The following is a 17,364-nucleotide window of genomic DNA, read 5'->3' as shown; positions in this document are numbered from 1 at the left end:
AATCCATTCATATAAAAGCTAACCAAGTTTGAGAAAGACCGATGAGCGCAGGGTGTGAATCCAGCCACCAGCTTGACCCAAATAGGAATTTCACAGCTGGTTTCCCATCTCCAATGAGGTAGCCATCTAAAGGCACCCCTAAAGACACCCCCCCCTTGTCTCCATCTATGGAGCCCTTCCCAAGGACCTGGAATAGTCAGGTATGGCTGTTTGCTGGTATTACAGATCAGTCACCAGACGTAAACCCGTTCTAGTAAACCTGCCGTTTGCAATTGACTAATGGTGAAATTGTCAACACCCCATGCCCATTGCTGAAAGATGGTAGTCCAGTCTCTTCTTGAAAGCCTCCAGGGATGAAGCTCCCCCAACTCCTGAAGGCAAGCTGTCCCATTGAATATAGAATAACAAGAGTTGGAAGGCACCTTGGAGGTCATCTAGTCCAACCCCCACTCCCCCCAACCAAGAAGGAGACCTATAGCAGTTCTGACAGATGGCAGTCCAGTCTCTTCTTGAAAGCCTCCAGGGGTGAAGCTCCCACAACTCCTGAAGGCAAGCTATCCCACTGAATATAGAATAACAAGAGTTGGAAGGCACCTTGGAGGTCATCTAGTCCAACCCCACCACCCAAGCAGGAGACCTATAGCAGTTCTGACAGATGGCAGTCCAGTCTCTTCTTGAAAGCCTCCAGGGATGAAGCTCCCACAACTTCTGAAGTCAGCTTCTGTTCCGTGGGTTGATTGTTTTCACTGTCAGAAAAATTCTCCTTATTTCCAGGTCGAATCTCTCCTTGATCGGTTCCAAGGGATGCTCTAATTTCTTTAGGATTGCACCCGAGGATTGCACTCGTTACTATTGGTACCACCTTGCTTACTTTCTATTACTTTTGCGTTGCGTTTCTTCTTCTCCTCCATCCCACGAGGGTCAGGCTCCTCTGCGTGTCACCCCCCCACCCCTGGCGCGCAGAAAGCTCTACCTGCAGCATCTCTGCCTGGCGCGCAGAAAGCCAGGCAGGGAAAAGAGGAAAAGGTACCCGAGCCTGCGAGCTCCTGGGCGGGGCCGCAAATCCGCGCGCGCTCTCGCCGCGATCCAAAGCGGTGACGCGCCGACAGAAAGAATTGACTAAATTCGTCGATTTCCTTCCCGGCGCTCCGGTTCCTTTCTAGGCGGGTTGCGCAAGAAAGGGAGCGGCCGGCCCGGATTCCAGCGGCGTTCCCTCCCCCACCCCCGAAGGCAAAACACCGGTGGGGTTCCACGCGCGACCGCTTCAGCCATGCCTTTCCGGAAAGGTAAGGCTCTCACCTGGGCGGTGGGGGGGGAAGAGGCTGCTCGGGTTGGCAAGGAGGCGGACTGGGGGCGGGGGGCTTTTGACTTCTTCACTCTTCGGTCCCGAAACTGTTAAAAAGCGGCTTCACTTCGTGCGCGGAATTGACTTCCTTCCTTTTTGCGCGGTGTCACTTTGGATTTGGAGCTGCGGGGCGGGCAGTGGGGAAAGCTGACCATTTTCTCTGAAGCGAAAGAGAAAGTTCCTTCCTCTTCTTTAAAACCAAAACAAGACAAGGCTGCCGTGACCTGTAACACACACACACACACACACGCACGCACGCACAGACACTTTTCTTCCTTTCTATTCCTTCTTTTTCTCGGTCTCTCTCATCGTTCTCGCTCTTCCTTTCTTTCTCTCCCTTTCTCCCTCCACCTCTTTTTCTCTCTTCCTCCCTCTTTTCTTTTTCTTTCTCTCTTCCTTCCTTCTTCTTTCTTCCTTTTTCTTCCTCCTTTTTCCTCTCTGTCTCTCTCTTCCTTCCTCTTTCTCTTCCTTCCTCTTTTCTTTCTTTTTCTCTTTCCTTTTTCTTTCTCTTTTCCTCCTTTTTCTCTATCTCTGTCTCTCTTCCTTCCTCTTCCTTCCTCTTCTTTTTCTCTCTTCTTCCTCTTTTTGTCTCTTCCTTCCTTTCTCTCTCTGTCTCTCTTCCTTCCTCTTTTTCTCTTCCTTCCTCTTTTCTTTTTTTCTCTTTCTCTCTTCCTTCCTTTTTCTCTATCTGTCTCTCTCTCTTCCTTCCTCTTTCTCTTCCTTCCTCTTCTTTTTCTCTTTTTCTCTCTTCTTTCCTTTCTTTCTCTCTCTCCTTTTTCTGTCTCCCTTCCTCTCTCTCCCTCTCTTCCTTTCTTTTTATTTTTCTGTCTCTCTTCCCCCACCCCACCCTCAGTGCCTCAGATAGAAAGTCCATTCAGAGAGTGGTAAGGACAGCAGAGAACATTATAGGAAGCTCTCTTCCTGTCACGCAGGATACTGCTTATAAGTGCTAGGTGCTTAGAGCTCAAAGCCTTGTTAGAGACCCCACACACCCACTTCACGGTCTGTTTTTGTTACTTCCCTCTGGAAGTTTCCAAGTATTTCTACCAGGACTACCTGATTATGTAACACTTTGTTCCTTGTGCCATCTGCCTGGTAAACTCCCAAGATTCATTTCTCTCACCATGTACATGCATATATCCGAACGAGACTGTGTTGTTTTTCTGTGTCATATAATATACGTGGGTACGTGCATAATTTTGTATTTATTTATCTTGTGTTTATGTTTATACTAGAGGTGGAGCTGTATGCAACGTAATTTCATTTTAATGTATGCCGATTAGTGTACATTCAAAGTGACAATAAAGCTATTCTATTCTCTTCTCTTTTTTTGCTTTTTTCTTTCTTTTTCTTTCATTTTCCTATCCAATCATTATATTTTTTTATCGTGGCTAGATTTGTAAATCTAGCTGCGATATTATAAAAGATGTTGAGACTCTAGAAAAAGTACAGAGAAGAGCAACCAGGATGATTAGGGGACTGGAGACTAAAACATACAATGAACGGTTGCAGGAACCGGGCCTGGCTAGTCTAGTGAAGAGAAGGACCAGGGGAGACAGGAGAGCAGTCTTCTAATATTTGAGGGGCTGCCACAGAGAGGAGGAAGGGGGTCAAACTATTTTCTAAAGCACCTGAAGGCCAGAGAAGAAGCAATGGGTGGAAACCGACCAAGGAGGGTCGGTGAATGTAAGTCACCTAACAGGTATTTGGGTAGGAAATATATAAACCAGGATAGACATTTTAATACTGTATCTTTAAGAAAATGCAAAAAAAAGAAGCTGTAATTGGGTGTGGTTTCTCAAATGGTCATAAGATGGAGCCAAAAACCTGGGTTGTCTTAATCTTAGTCTCAGAAGAGAATGTGTCTCAGTGAGTCTCTGTTTCCTTCTGTTGGAGAGTATTGCCGTTCCTCCTAATTGACTGCTATTCTTGGATTTGATGTAAGTCTGTTACTGAACTGTTTTTGATACTGGACTTTGTTATTGGGTTATCCCTGGACTGAAAACTGACTGATTTTACCTGTGAATGACTTTGGACTGCTTGTTTGAACTTTGCTTAAACGGTTTGGGAAGTAAAAACCTACATTTACTGTACAGTGTATCTGTGTGCTGTGTGTGTATTATTCAAACACTTCTCTCAATACGTCTCCCTGTATGCGCTTATTCTCCTAACGAGGAATTACCTCAACAGAGAGATTCAACCTGGAAATAAGCAGAAACTTTCTGATAGTGAGAACAATCAACCAATGGAACAGAAGTTGCCTTCAGAAGTTGTGGGTACTTCATCACTGGAAGCTTTCAAGAAGAGACTGGACTCCCATCTGTCAGAAATGGTGTAGCATCCCACTTGGATGGGAGGTTGGACTAGATGACTTACAAGGTCCCTTCCAGCTTTGATTATCTGTTGTCTGTTAAAACGATTTCTAAATGCAGGGAGGCCCATTTTGTCAAATGCAGGTAGTCCTCAAGTGACACCCAGCCACTGAGCCCCAAATTTACGTTGCTAAGTGAAAAAACCTTGATTAAGTGAGTTTGTCCCGTTTTACGACTTTTCTTGCCACCGTTGTTCAGGGCCTCAATTCAGTTAGCAACAGGCTTGTTAAAGCAAATCTGGATTCCGCCTGACCTTAGTGCTTTGTCAGAAGGTTGCAAAAGCGGATCATGTGACCTGGGACTCTGCAACCGTTAACTATGAGTTGCTGAGGGTCTGAATTTTGATTATGTGTCCATGGGAATGCTGCAAAGGACGTACATGTGAAAAACGGTCGTAAGTCACTTTTTTCAGTCCAGTTGTAACTAAAGCCACAAACTTGGCAAGTTTAAGACTTGTGGACTTCAAACTCCCAGAATTCCTCAGGCAGGCAACTTTAAGACTTGCGGACTTCAACTCCCAGAATTCCTCCTCAGGAATTCTGGGAGTTGAAGTCCACAAGTCTTAAACTTGCCAAGTTTGAAGACTCTTGGAGTAGTATAATGTTTTTTAATCCCTGGTGAACTTACTTAAAGATCTTTTTCAGCCTCTGCAGTTTATCTTTAGCAGGGAAATAAAAAGGAGTGTTTATTTGCACAAATGTAAGTTTTTTTTCCTTGTTTTTGCTTTCAGTGCTTATGAAACCATAACAGGAAGCGACATGTCCACGCCCCAAATTCGTTCTGCATTTGGTTCTCGCTCTTGCTGTTCGAAACAAAATTTTAAAAATTAATTTAATTACAGGTTAGCTGAAAGTCAGGCTTTCATGGCAAAATGGTATTACATTTCCCTGAGAAATACCAGCTGCAATTAATGTACTTACATTACTCCTTAATGTACGACCGCATTTGGAGAATGGAATTTCTGTTACTAAGCAAGTTGGTTGTTAAGTGAGTTATACCTTTTTTTTTTGCCATGGCTCAGGAATTCTGGGAGTTGAAAGTCCATAGCTTAAAAAGGGGTCATAGTTGTCCACTTCTGATCTAGATGGATTTTCTTCTGTATAATTCCCTGGTTTTAGGGAAATGGTTCTTTATTTTTACTTTACTTTTAAAACCTGGAGGCTCACTTTCATACCTGAGCTTTTCTCCCATCACTTGGGGTCAGTTCAGACTTCTGGTTTTCTCTTCCTTAAAGTAAAATAAGTTGATATCTCTCTTTCCCCTGCTGGAGGACATCATTGGATCGTTAGACAAAGAGGATTCAAAAGGCGTAGTGTCCTTGGTACTCTCTGAGCTTGATAGTTTTCTTGCAGACGTTTCATTACCAAACTAGGTTACATCATCAGTGTGTTTAAAGGGTCTGTCCCGGGGTGGGGGGATTCAGCCGATTCACGCAAACTGGATGTTAATTTTACATCTGGTTCGGCAAAACAGTAGTTCTGACGACTGGCTGGCCCTGCCCTGCCCCTCCCAGGAGTCCCCACATGGCCTGTTTTGGATCCCAAGTAAGTGCAGGTGGCATGTGGAGCTTGGGGAGGTGGAAAACGGGCCTCTCAGAGGCTTGGGAAGGCCAACCAGGGGCCTATTTCCGGCCTCCACAGAGCCTCCGGAGCCCGGGGAGATGGAAAACGGGCCCTCCACAGGCCATTTTCACTCCCAGGATGGTGCAGGAGGCTGAGTAGGCCCCGCCCACTCAGCAACCAGGCAGAATTGCTAAATTATTTGAAGCCCATCCCTGGTCTGTCCCAATTTGGAAAACCTTTCTTCTAAAACAATGCGGGGGGGGGTAGAAAAGTTTTTGTTGCTCGCTGTTTTCCTGTCACATACAACCTCTCTTTCTCCCGCACACACTCACCGTTTGTTTTGTTTTGTTTTTTGTTTTTGGGTGCAATAGCTAATCAGAAGACCCGTTGTGGGAATTTTCTTTATATTCCCCATCGCTTGACTCATGCTGGCTGGGTTTCCCTGCTCAGACACGTCCCCTGTAATGTTGACAAATACATTCTTTTGGTATGTGCTAATAATGTTGGACGGGCACATGGACGTGGGTCTCCTCCTTCTCCTCACTCGCCCACACAGATTACGAAAAGGGAGTTTCCTTTCTCCCTTCTCACCATGCAGGTGCTCCTGGACTTACAACCGTTTCTTTAGGGACCCTTCAAAGTTCCGACCGTTCAAAGTTACCACGGCACAGAGAGGAGCGACTTGCGACCGCGTTTTTCACACTTAACGCCCACCACAGCATCCCCGTGGTCACGGGATTTACATCCAGATGCGTGACGACAACTGACTCACATTTATGGCGGTTTCAGTGTTCAGGAGTCGTTTTTGCGACCTTCTGACCCACAAAATTAATGCGGGGGAGCCAGATTCACTTAATAACCATGTTACTCATTTAACGATGGCAGAGGCTCACTTAATAAAGGCGGCAAGAAAAGTCATACAACTGGAGAAACTGGCTTATCAGATGTTCCCCTTAACAACATAAATTGTGGGCTCAATTGTGGATGTATGTTGAGGACTACCTGGACAGGTGCTCCTGGACTTACAACTGTTTGTTTAGTGACCCTTCCAAGTTACAACAGCGCAGGAGGCGACTTATGACCATTTTTCACACTTAATGACCATTGCAGCATCCTCACACTGTGCCACGCTTGGGCAATCTCCGATAAGCAAAGTCAATGGGGAAGCCACATTCACTTGACCACCATGTTACTAATTCAACTGCCGTGACTCACTTAACAACGGTTGCAGAAAAGCTCGTAAAATGGGGCAAAACTCCCCACGGTGCAGAATAATTCGTTTCTGAAATGTGACTCAACCTAAGTTAACTTTTAAGATACGTGGACTTCCGTCTTCCAGAATTCTGAAAGTTTGGCTGGGGAATTTTAGCAGTTGAAGTCCACAAGATCTTAAAGTGACCAAGGTTGAGACCAGTGGTGGGATTCAGCCAGTTCGCACCAGTTTGGTAGGACCGGTTGTTAACTTTCTGAGCAGTTTGGTGAACTGGTTGTTGGAAGAAACCGTTAAGGCGGAGAATCGGTTGTTGAATTATTTGAATCCCACCACTGGGTGCTGGGTGCTCAGCTCCGTTACAAAGTCGAAGAGCCAGCGCTGTCTGAAGACGTCTCCGTGGTCATGTGGCCGGCATGACTAAACGCCGAAGGCGCATGGAACACTGTTACCTTCCCACCAAAGTGGTCCCTATTTTTCTACTTGCATTTTTACATATTTTCGAATTGCTAGGTTGGCAGAAGCTGGGACAAGGAACAGGAGCTCACTGTTACACAGCGTAGGGATTCGAACCGCCAAACTGCCGGCCTTTCTGATTGACCAACTCAGCATCTTAGCCACTGAGACACCACTGGTGTTCTTCTTTTATTTTCCTTAAAAACAAGCAAATGCAAAGCTACGGTTAAACACCTCTGGGGGGAAAAAACCCAGGCAAATAAAAATTAAAGCTTATTAAAGCAACTTTAAAGATAACGCTACTGGGAATACTGGTGAATTAAATAAGAGGCAAGCATTTGGAACAATATAATAAAATAGAAAATGTATAAAAGCATTAAGATAAAAAAAGTTGAATATAAAAATTGAATATGTAACTATGGTCATATTTGTATGTAAATGTGGAAATCTGTAATCATGCTGTTCACTAAAAAGAGACGTTTTTAAAATGTGGAAAACTGAAATAAAACTTGTTTAAAAAAAAAAAGTAACACTAAACCTCAAACGCCCAGCTCATGCCACCTGTTGCAAGGGCTGGAAGAATGGAAAACACCAAGATCTTTTTGCACTCCAAGCTAGTTTCAATTTAGTTTCTGAACATCATGTTACCAGAACTAAGTATCGTCATCATCAGGATTTTCTAGTTCCCATTCTCCTTAGCTTATAAATGTCTTGCCTGCCAGTTAGGTCAGTTGGCCATATGACGGGTTGTTCATTTGCAGCTATATTTAAAATTAACACCGAGTACTGCCTCGCAGACGCTTATCATAACTACGAACTCACCTGCTGCTGCCATTTGAGCCCGGGCACCCTTTCCCCTGAATGACACAGTCCCTGTACAGTATTTTTGCAAATCAAATAAACAGCTGTGCAAGGAAAAGAATCTGTTAGCTGGCATGGCAGGCTGCCACTAGGGGGTGGCAAAGGAGAAACCAGAGTGCTGCCCTCTCGTGGCCACTGTCAGATGGCAGCCGAGATCTGCAGGATTTTGCAGCACTTGGCAGAGGCGTGGACTTTTGCAATGCGGCCGGAGGCGATTTTGTGAGATGAAATCCGCGCATCTGCAAGCACCCAAGAAGCTTCTTCAGCTCTGACTGGATGGTAGAGAACGGAAGGGTTTATACTCCTTGCAGATAGCTGGTCATTTGCATCCTTTTAGAGGGTCCTCGAGGGACGCGGTGGCTCAGAGGCTAAGACCCTGAGCTTGTTGATCAGAAAGGTCGGCAGTTTGGCGGTTCGAATCCCTAGCACCCTGTAATGGAGTGAGCTCCCGTCACTGGGCCCAGCTTCTGCCAACCTAACAGTTTGAAAGCATGTCAACATGCAAGTTTGGTGGGCAGGTCACAGTGTTCCGTGCGCCTTCAGCGTTTAGTCATGCCAGCCATATGACCACAGAGACATCTGTGGCTTTGTAACAGAGATGAGCACCCTAGAGACGGAAACGACTAGCACGTATGTGCAAGGGGAACCTTTACCTTTAGAGGGGTCCTCGAAGCACTTCTAGTCTAGTGAAGAGAAGGACCAGTGGAGACAGGATAGCGGTCTTCCAATATTTGAGGGGCTGCCACAGAAAGGAGGAAGGGGTCAAGCAATTTTCTAAAGCGCCTGCAGGCCTGACAAGGAATAATGGATGGAAACTGAACAAGGAGAGATTCAACCTGGAAATAAGGAGAAACTTTCTGACAGTGAGAACAATCAACCCATGGAACAGAAGTTGCCCTTGGAAGTTGTGGGAGCTTCATCACTGGAGACTTTCAAGAAGAGATTGGACTCCCATCTGTCAGAAATGATGTAGGGGGCTGGAGTAGATGACCTAGAAGGTCCTTTCCAACTCTGATTATCTAATTTTTTAAAAAACAAAACAAAACAAAACCTTGGAGGTTTATCTGTGTCCTCAGGGTCACCTGAGTAGTGCAAAGGGTTCCTGTAGTTTGCATTTTTTCCTCTGGGAAATCCATTCCTCCTCCCGCACCATTCCAAGGGTGTCCATCCCAAATTGTACAGCTAAAAGTCTGTAAAGATTCTCAGTCATCCCAGGTCAGGATTCTCCCCAAAGGTGCTTTTTTTTCAGGAGGCAACTGGACTTTTTAATTTTTTTTTCTTTTGAAGACATTTCGCTTCTCATCCCAGAAGCTTCTTCAGCTCCGATAGGATAGCGGGGATAGTTCTCCTTCCTCCTCCCCCCACCCCGCAGCGTGCAAACCTGAGGAGGGGACATGCCACCCCCTCCCTCAAATGCAACCCTCTCCCCAAGCCCTTTCAAACGCGGATTTGTTTGGAGAGAGAAAGAGAGAGAGAGAGCGATCCGGATTCCCCGCCTCCCGTAGATGGGCGGGAATGCTCTTCCACTCGCCGCCGTTAGTGGTGGTGCCCTGCCAAGGGACCTTGCACGCGTCTGCTGCATGGCCCGAGCACGTGCTTTTGCGTGTCCCGGAGAACCCGTTCGCGTGTCTGCTCCGTGCCGGAGGGTGGTTGTTTTGCCCCGAGAAGCCTGAGGAACAAACGCGGAGCTGATAAACAAGCCGAGCGCGGGGCGTGGACCGCTGCAGAGAGCAAAACATATTTTTTGCGAAAGGAGAAAGAGAGAGGGAGAGAGTTTATTTGCAGCTGCCGGCTGTTTGTCTGCGTGTCTGTCTGGTGTGTGTGTCTGTGTGTGTTTAACCACTCCCCGGTCGGTCGAAAATCCTTGCTTCGCGTTTGCGGACTTGGGATCAAGCGGGTTGCAAAGGGTGCAGGGGATGGGGGGCTTTGGATCGCTGCGCGTGCAATAAATTCGTTTCATAAACTGGTAATAAATCTATTTCATCAACTGGCCAGAGGATCGCTTCCCGGAACGGCACGTCCAGTACTCCAAAACTTGTGTACACACAAGCCTCGGCAGTGTGGGTTCCCCCCACCCCTCCGGACGCGTTTTAAACAAGACGGGCTTGAAAAAAGCCATACCTGTTATTGCCCCATGTGGAAAAAAATATTATTTGGGGTGTGTGTGTGTGTGTGTGTGTGCAAAAACCAAAATCTTCTCTAACCCTGGAAAAGTCCTAGCAAATCGAGTCTGGATGGAGTCTCTCCTCGTTTTTCAGACTCAACTTCTTTGTGCATTATCTTTCTTGGTTGCGGGGGCCGAGGTGCGTTTTAAATTCTCAGGACATGCAAAACCAGGATTGGGGCTTTGCCTTCCTAGTTTCGTGCCTTGAGGGAAGGACTTGATCTCAACTGCAGGGACTTCACTTAACAACGGTGGCAAGACAGGTGGTAAAATGCGGGCAAACCTCACTCAACAAACATCTCGTTTAATAACCGAAATATTGGGCTCCCTTTTTGGTTGTAACTTGAGGACGACCTGTATTTTGGGATGAGGAAGGAACTTGGAGTTTTGCAAAAACCAGGAAGGAGGGTGGGTGTCTTCTGTAACCCTGGAAAAGCCAACAGGTGCAAATTAAGTCTGGATGGCCTCATTTTTCAGACTCGCTTCTTATCATTTTTTGGGGTGCATTTTAAATTCTCAGGACATGCAAAACCAGGATTGGGGGTTTGCCTTCCTAGTTTCGTGCCTTTAGTCTATCTGTCTGTCTGTCTGTCTATCTTATCTATCTATCTTATCTTATCTATCTATCCATCCATACACACACACACACACACACACACACACACACCTGTATTTTTCTGCCCTGTCTATATTTAGTAGAAGCTGTAGGCCTCGGCTTACAACAATTCTCTTGGTAGATTGTTCGAAGTTAGAATGGCCCTGAAAAAAAAAGAGACTTATGACCATTTTCCACTCTTATGACCGGTGCAGCATCCCCCATTTAAATTCAAATGCTTGACAATTGGGTCACATTTATGACAGTTGGAGTGTCCTGGGATCCCCTTTTGCGACCTTCTGACAAGCAAAGTCAATGGGGGAAGCCAAATTCACTTAACAGCTGTGTTACTAACTTAACAGTGGCAGCGATTCACTTAGCAACAGTGGCAAGAAAGGTCATAAAATGGAGCAAAACGGGGCTGTCTCATCTTTCCTCAAAAAGTTCCTTTAAAACTTCCAGTGATGGAGCCCCTAAAACTATATATTCAGGAGAAACTTCCTACAGTAAGGACGATTAATCAGCGGAACAACTTGCCTTCAGAAATTGTGGGTGCTCCAACACTGGAGGCTTTTAAGAAGAGACAGGGCAGCCATTTTGTCCAGAATAGTAAAAGGTCTGTTTGAGCAGGGGGTTGGACTAGAAGACCTCTAAGATCCCTTCCAAGTCGATTATTCTGTTTACACCCAGATGGGAAATATTTCTGAGGCTGAAATTCTACAGCTGGCTCCTCAGGTTGAAAAACAACAGTGCTGAATGAAAATGTTTTTAAAATGTTTTTTAAAAAAGAAAAAAAAACCTCGTGAATTCAGTGGGTTTTAAGTTTAACAGCCATGGATAGATTTGTGTTGCCATTCTAGCAACCTACTACCGGTAGTACAAGAAAAAGGAGGCTTTATTCCCAACCAATTAGCATTTAAAAACTATTTATGGTTGCTGGCGAGAAAAAGTGTAAAGCTGGGACAAAGTTGACTTGGCAACTGTCTCTCTTAGCGACAGAAATGTTGGGCTCCATCATGGTCGTCCGTCAAGGACTACCTGTAATGTATCCGTGAAGTCGCCAAGAATTGGGCACAAACTTTAGTGAGTCTTATCTATGAAGATTCTCAGTCCTTCAAGTTTTGATTGCTTTTCCAAAAGGCAACTAAACTTTCTTGTTTTTTCTTTTCTTTGAAAACATTTCACTTCTCATCCAAGAAACTTCTTCAATTCTAAAGAAAGATGGGTAAAAGAGGCCATTTATGTTAACACTGAATAGTCTTCTCTCAAAAGAGATGGGGTGTGGGGGGGGAGATACCACTTATCTTTAGTCTACAACTAGAACTTTGTAGTTCTACAACAACAACTACAACTAGAACTACAACTTTGCAGCAGTTCAAAAAGATTCCACAACCAATTGCACTCAGATTCAGCACAGATAAACCCTCAAGTGGCTTCAAGAGCTCTCAGAGAGAGTACTAACGACCAGATGACTACGTTGACTCGTATCTCTAGATTCAAGCAAAAGTCTTAACATACTGTATTTATAGAGGTGTGAACATCTAGACACACCAATTTTGGAAAATAAAAATAATATTCTTCCTTACCGGGAACTTAGAAGCCCATTTCCTGGATTAAATAGAAATCTATTTTAAGAAAGGGCTGTTTCTTGAGGTCTGCTTTGTTTTTCCTTCTTATGAATTGGGTCAATTGTAAAAAAAAAAAAAAAAAACCTCCAAAATTCATTGCCTAAAAACCATTTGTCACTCTTTTCTAAGAGAAAGGTCCCTGTGGTTCATATTTTTTTGTCTTAACAGAACGCAACTTCCTTTGGAATAATCATGAGTGGTCAAATAGAGTTCAGAATATGACAAGAAGGGGTCCGTTGCTTTGGTGGCTGAGTGAATTGGTTCACTGAGTGACTTGGTTCATTGGAGAACCTCAAGAACATAAATGGAGACAGGTGGCAAGGATCTTTCTCTTCAGCCCTAAATCATTGGATGCCCAATATTTTATTTGCTTGGTGGATGGTTCTTTGCCAAGAGCAGAGAATATTGGTAGCTCAGGGTTGAAATGAGGGCTCCTTGATACTCTCTTGAGCTTGTCTGTTTTCTTGCAGATGTTTCATTATCCAACTAGGTAACTTCATCAGGGATAGTATGGAATGGGCTTTCCTCTCATTTTATAGTCCAGTGGCTTGCCTTATCTGTGTCGGTGGGAGTAATCCTGGTGGTTTGTGGGATGAGCTGTTTACTGTTAGCTTTTTATTTATCCTATCTGATTGTTGCCTGTATGACAGGATGAGAGAGAGGTCTATATACTAACTAAATGAATGACCCATATCAAAACAAATTATCTTCTGTGCAGCCAGAATCTAAAAACAACATTTAACACGGCACAGTACTTAAGCAAAATGGATCGGCTGAGATCAGCATATGTGGGACTGATTGGAATACATTGTGGGGGTGACAAATATGCTATGATTTTAGCCTATATTATTTATCTGTGTATTAAACTAGCTCGATACCTGTGCTTCGCTATGAAACTATGTGATCAAGCTTAGTTTTTGGGGAGGAAAATAACCGGGGGGGGGGGCAGAAATTCTGCCTCTGCCTACCAGCATCCATCAGGATTCATCTGGCTAGCATCCTGTCAGTGTGTGAGAGAGCTGAGGGCTGTTTGGAAACTGAAGCAGTATTTGCTGTGTGAGCAAGGAGACAGCAAGGAGCCTGGGCATGGCTTAGCTCAACTGTTCTGTACTAAAGCTGCTTATTTATTTTATTTTATTTTATTTGGTTTGTCGATTGCTTACAAGATAATAGGTATAAGTAAAAACATAGTTATGAATACATGGGTGCATATAAGAAAAATAAAAGAAACAATAGGACAGGGATGGTAGGCATGTTGATGCGCTTATGCACACCAACATTATGCACAGCTTGCTGCTGTGACGGGTGGCTGCTGTGAAACTGAAACTAAAACTGAAACTCCTCCGCCGCTTGTGTTTTGCATTTGGAACAGGTTTCTTTTCAGGTGAGGGGGAGTAGAACATCTTAGCATCAGAGCGTGTTAATAATAATCTACGAAATACTAATGCTGTGGTGGTCATTTTGAAAAATCCTTTCTTAGTGAGCACCTAGAAGCCAAGAGGAACATACGTGCCAAATTTCAACTTTGTAGGCTTTACGGTTCTGGAGATTTTGTGAAGATGTGTGAGTGGTATTTCGCTTTTATATATAGATAGATAGATAGATTATTATTATTTTTTATTCCAATTTCATTTGAAGTTGTATTTTGTCCAATTCCATTTTAAATTGCTTTTATCAGATTTTAGTCATAATTTGGATGTGGAACGCTGCACTTTGACACGGCCCAAGGGCTAATCAGTAAAGTAATCTGTCAGCTTATTTGACAGTTCCTTAATTGGGGCATGGTTTATTTCTTGGTTGTTAATCTTGGTGTTAATCTATGCTCATCTGGCAATTGATTGCTGGTGGTTTATATCTGATGATTTAAGCAAGGGTTTTCCCCGCTTATAGAGTTGCTTTCCTAGGAATGAGCAACTCTTCTGCAATTCTAATGTTATTTCAAAACGCAATAGGAGAAGGAAGAAGCAATCAAAATGTTCCCTCCGTGGTTGCATTGTTTAGAAATAAAGAGGAAGGAAGTCAGTTTAAGCATCAAAGCTCTTTAGCTGCAGGAAGATTTCAAAACTGGGCACTCAATCTTTCTAATGCTCAGCCTTATGGAGCCCTATCTACTTCTCCTTCTGATGGTCTGGAGATGCATTATAGCTAGTCCTCGATATATGACCACAATCGAGCCCCGAATTTCTGTTGCCAAGTGAGACATTTGCTCAGTGAGCAGTATTTGAGGGGCTGCCACGAGAAAGGGGGTTCAACTTATTTTCCAAAGCACCCAAAGGCAAGGCAAGAAGCAACGGATGGAAACTAATCGAGATGGAATTAAGGAGAAACTTTCTAACAACGAGGACAATTAACCCGTTGAACACCTTGCCTTCAGTGGGTGCTTCATCACTGGAGTTTTTAAGGAAAGGCTGGACAGCCACCTACCTGAAATGGTATAGGATCTCCTGCTTGAGCTGGGGCTGGACTAGAAGACCTCCAAGGTCCCTTCCAGCTCTACTCTGATAGTTTTGGCAGAACTGTCTAGCCAGAGAAAAGAACAAAGCATTTGGCACGTTTCCACCAAGTCAGGAGCTTTGGAAATCTTCCTAAATGTTGAGTTCTCGGACTAGACGTCAGAGAAGCTACCTTCACACTCTCCTTCTCCACTGACACCTCTCAATTTCAAGCTTTTTCAAACAAGGATGTAGAGCCATCGACTCTAGCAAGATGACCTGCCCCTTCCCAGCCTTGGGCACCTACCATGTTGTTAAGCTTGTGTAAAGTGAACACAACATTGTGCTAGTGTCAGCCTTTTCTGCGCATGGATAAATGCTCTTTCTCAGCATGGGATATTGCTGGAGAATCAAAATGCTTTGACTTGTTTGTGTGTCTGAGAAAATGTTAGAGAAGATGCTCAGCGTGTCCCACCTTCCAGCTACCATCTCGGGGCCATTGGCAAAGGGGCCCAAAAGGAGCCTAAATGTGGGGCAAGAACGTCCAAGCCTAACACCATAATATTATCCAAAGGAGGAGAAACAACCCTTCCCCTTTAATTCTTATCCTGGACTGTTCTTATGCTGCACTGATGGTGTTACCTAGTGTGGTAATGAGACATATGTAGGAAAACAACCAAGCTCAGGAAGCAAAGGCCACTCCCTTCTAGCACTGATGATGTTACCCTATTGTACAAATGAAAATTGTCTGCAAGAAAACAAGCAAGTTCAGAGAGCAACCCCACTCCTCCTAAGCACTGATGATGTTACCTAGTGTGGTAGTTAAAGGTTTGCAAGGAATCAACCAAGTTCAGGGAGCACCCCACTCAGTTGAGGTTGTAAGTCAAAGACTGCCTGCTGTATTTCAGCTCAGGCAGTGGTGGGATTCAAATAATTTAACCAGTGGTTCTCTGCCCTAATGACTGGATGGGTGGGTGGGCATGGCCAGGGGTGTGTAACAGGCAGCACTCGGTCTCCTACACCCACGTGGGAGCAAAAATGGTCCGGGGGGGGCACGTTGTACCCCCCCATGCCCCGTTTTGGACCTGTAGGCCTCCTTTCAGCCCCCCGGGAGCAAAAATGGGCCACGGGGGACCACACCACACATCCCTTGCCCCGTTTTGGGCCTAGTAGGCCTCCCTGCATCCCCCTGGGACCAAAAATGGGCCACGGGGGACCACACCACACACCCCGTGCCCCATTTTGGGCCTAGTAGGCCTCCCTGCATCCCCCTGGGACCAAAAATGGGCCACGGAGGGCCCACACTGCACCCCCTGTGCCCCATTTTGGGCCTATAGGCCTCCCTGCAGCGCCCTGGGAGCAAAAACGGGCCATGAGTGGGCCATGCCGCACCCCCCCCGTGCCCCATTTTGGGCCACGTTGAGCACAGCTGATGCTTTGGCAGAAAGTCCCAGGCAGCTGGCCTGGGTCCCAACTGAAGGTGCCCTTTGCGCTGGCTGGTAGAGACGTCTCTACAGGTGTGTAAGATTTACTCTAAGCAAATGGGTTGCACTGACCAGACCTTTGTAAATAAAAAAAAAACCCTGTGCTTGTTACTTAAACTAACAAAAGAGGTATAAAGAGCTTAGCTTCCTTCTCATTATCCCAAAGGTGCTTTTTTCAGGAGGCAACTAGACTTCCTTGTTGTTGTTTTTTCTTTTGAAGATGTTTCGCTTCTCATCCAAGAAGCTTCTTCAGCTCTGACAAGACGGTGGGGAATGGAAGGATTGACACTGTCCTTCCTGTCTGAGCTGAAGAAGCTTCTTGGAAATAAGATGGAAAATATATTTGTGCAAAAATGAGAAGGCAGAGAGAAGGAGATATACAGAAAATAAAATATATGTCATAATATTAGAAAGGGGATTTAGTAGGGGATAATACAAGCTAAGAGGAATCTTTGAATGATTAATGAAATGATATGAATAGATTAAACTAAACATATTGAATATAAGTATATGATCAAGGAAGATAGAGATTGATGGACTGATATAAAATAATTTATGAGAATGTAAAGAACAAAATTTGGCAATAGATAATGATGTGATGTTAGAAAGCTGTATCAGGGACTATGGATATGACTGATTTGAAATGTAAAACACCTGGAACCACACTGTTCTTGCAAAGATGTATTTAAATAATTAAAAAAAAATTCAAGAAAAAGCTTCTTGGATGAGAAGCAAAACGTCTTCAAAAGAAGAAAAAGCAAGCAAGTCCAGTTGCCTTCTGAAAAAGCACCTTTGGGATAACCATGACCTGTATGACTCAGGATCTCTACAGACTTCCTTCTCATTACCAAAGTAGGTCACATCATCAATGCTAGACAGCAGCGGGGGTGTCTCCAACCTTGGTTGTTGTCTTGCAGACGTTTCATTATCAAACTAGGTAGTATCATCCATGCTAGAAGGGAAATGGGTTGTTTTTTTTTCTGAGTTTGGTTGTCTTCTACCTGAAAACAATGGGCTGTGTTTTCTGAATTTAGTTGATTTCAGTGGTGGGATTCAAATCATTTAACAACCAGTTGTCCTCAGGGTCAGATTGGCCATCGTGACGTGGACAATCCCCGTCCTCCAGCTCCGCCGCACATTTGGGATGAGCCTTCCCACAACCGCCAACGTAGGCGAATCGGCTGTTAAATTACACACACACCCGACTACCAGAGTGGATCCTGGGTGCTGCACTGCAGTGGAGAAACAGGCAATG

At 44.7% G+C, this 17,364-nt stretch overlaps 1 protein-coding gene across 2 annotated transcripts in view; it reads left to right on the top strand.

Annotated features, from left to right (window-relative positions):
- Positions 1 to 1,105: 1,105 nt before the first annotated feature.
- PFKFB3 (6-phosphofructo-2-kinase/fructose-2,6-biphosphatase 3) overlaps positions 1,106 to 17,364 on the top strand; it is a 75,147-nt gene continuing 58,888 nt past the window's right edge. For both annotated transcript variants that reach the window (XM_026721581.2, XM_026721580.2), the window contains exon 1: positions 1,106 to 1,286. In XM_026721581.2, coding sequence (XP_026577366.1) covers positions 1,271 to 1,286 — 16 coding nt within the window. In that variant the 5' untranslated portion in view covers positions 1,106 to 1,270. The remainder of the gene's footprint in view (positions 1,287 to 17,364) is intronic.

The sequence above is a fragment of the Pseudonaja textilis genome, chromosome 5 (genome assembly GCF_049901715.1).
Source record: "Pseudonaja textilis isolate UNSWEBS1 chromosome 5, rPseTex1.2, whole genome shotgun sequence".
Taxonomy (NCBI): domain Eukaryota; kingdom Metazoa; phylum Chordata; class Lepidosauria; order Squamata; family Elapidae; genus Pseudonaja; species Pseudonaja textilis.
This window is presented reverse-complemented; position numbering and strand designations above follow the sequence as displayed.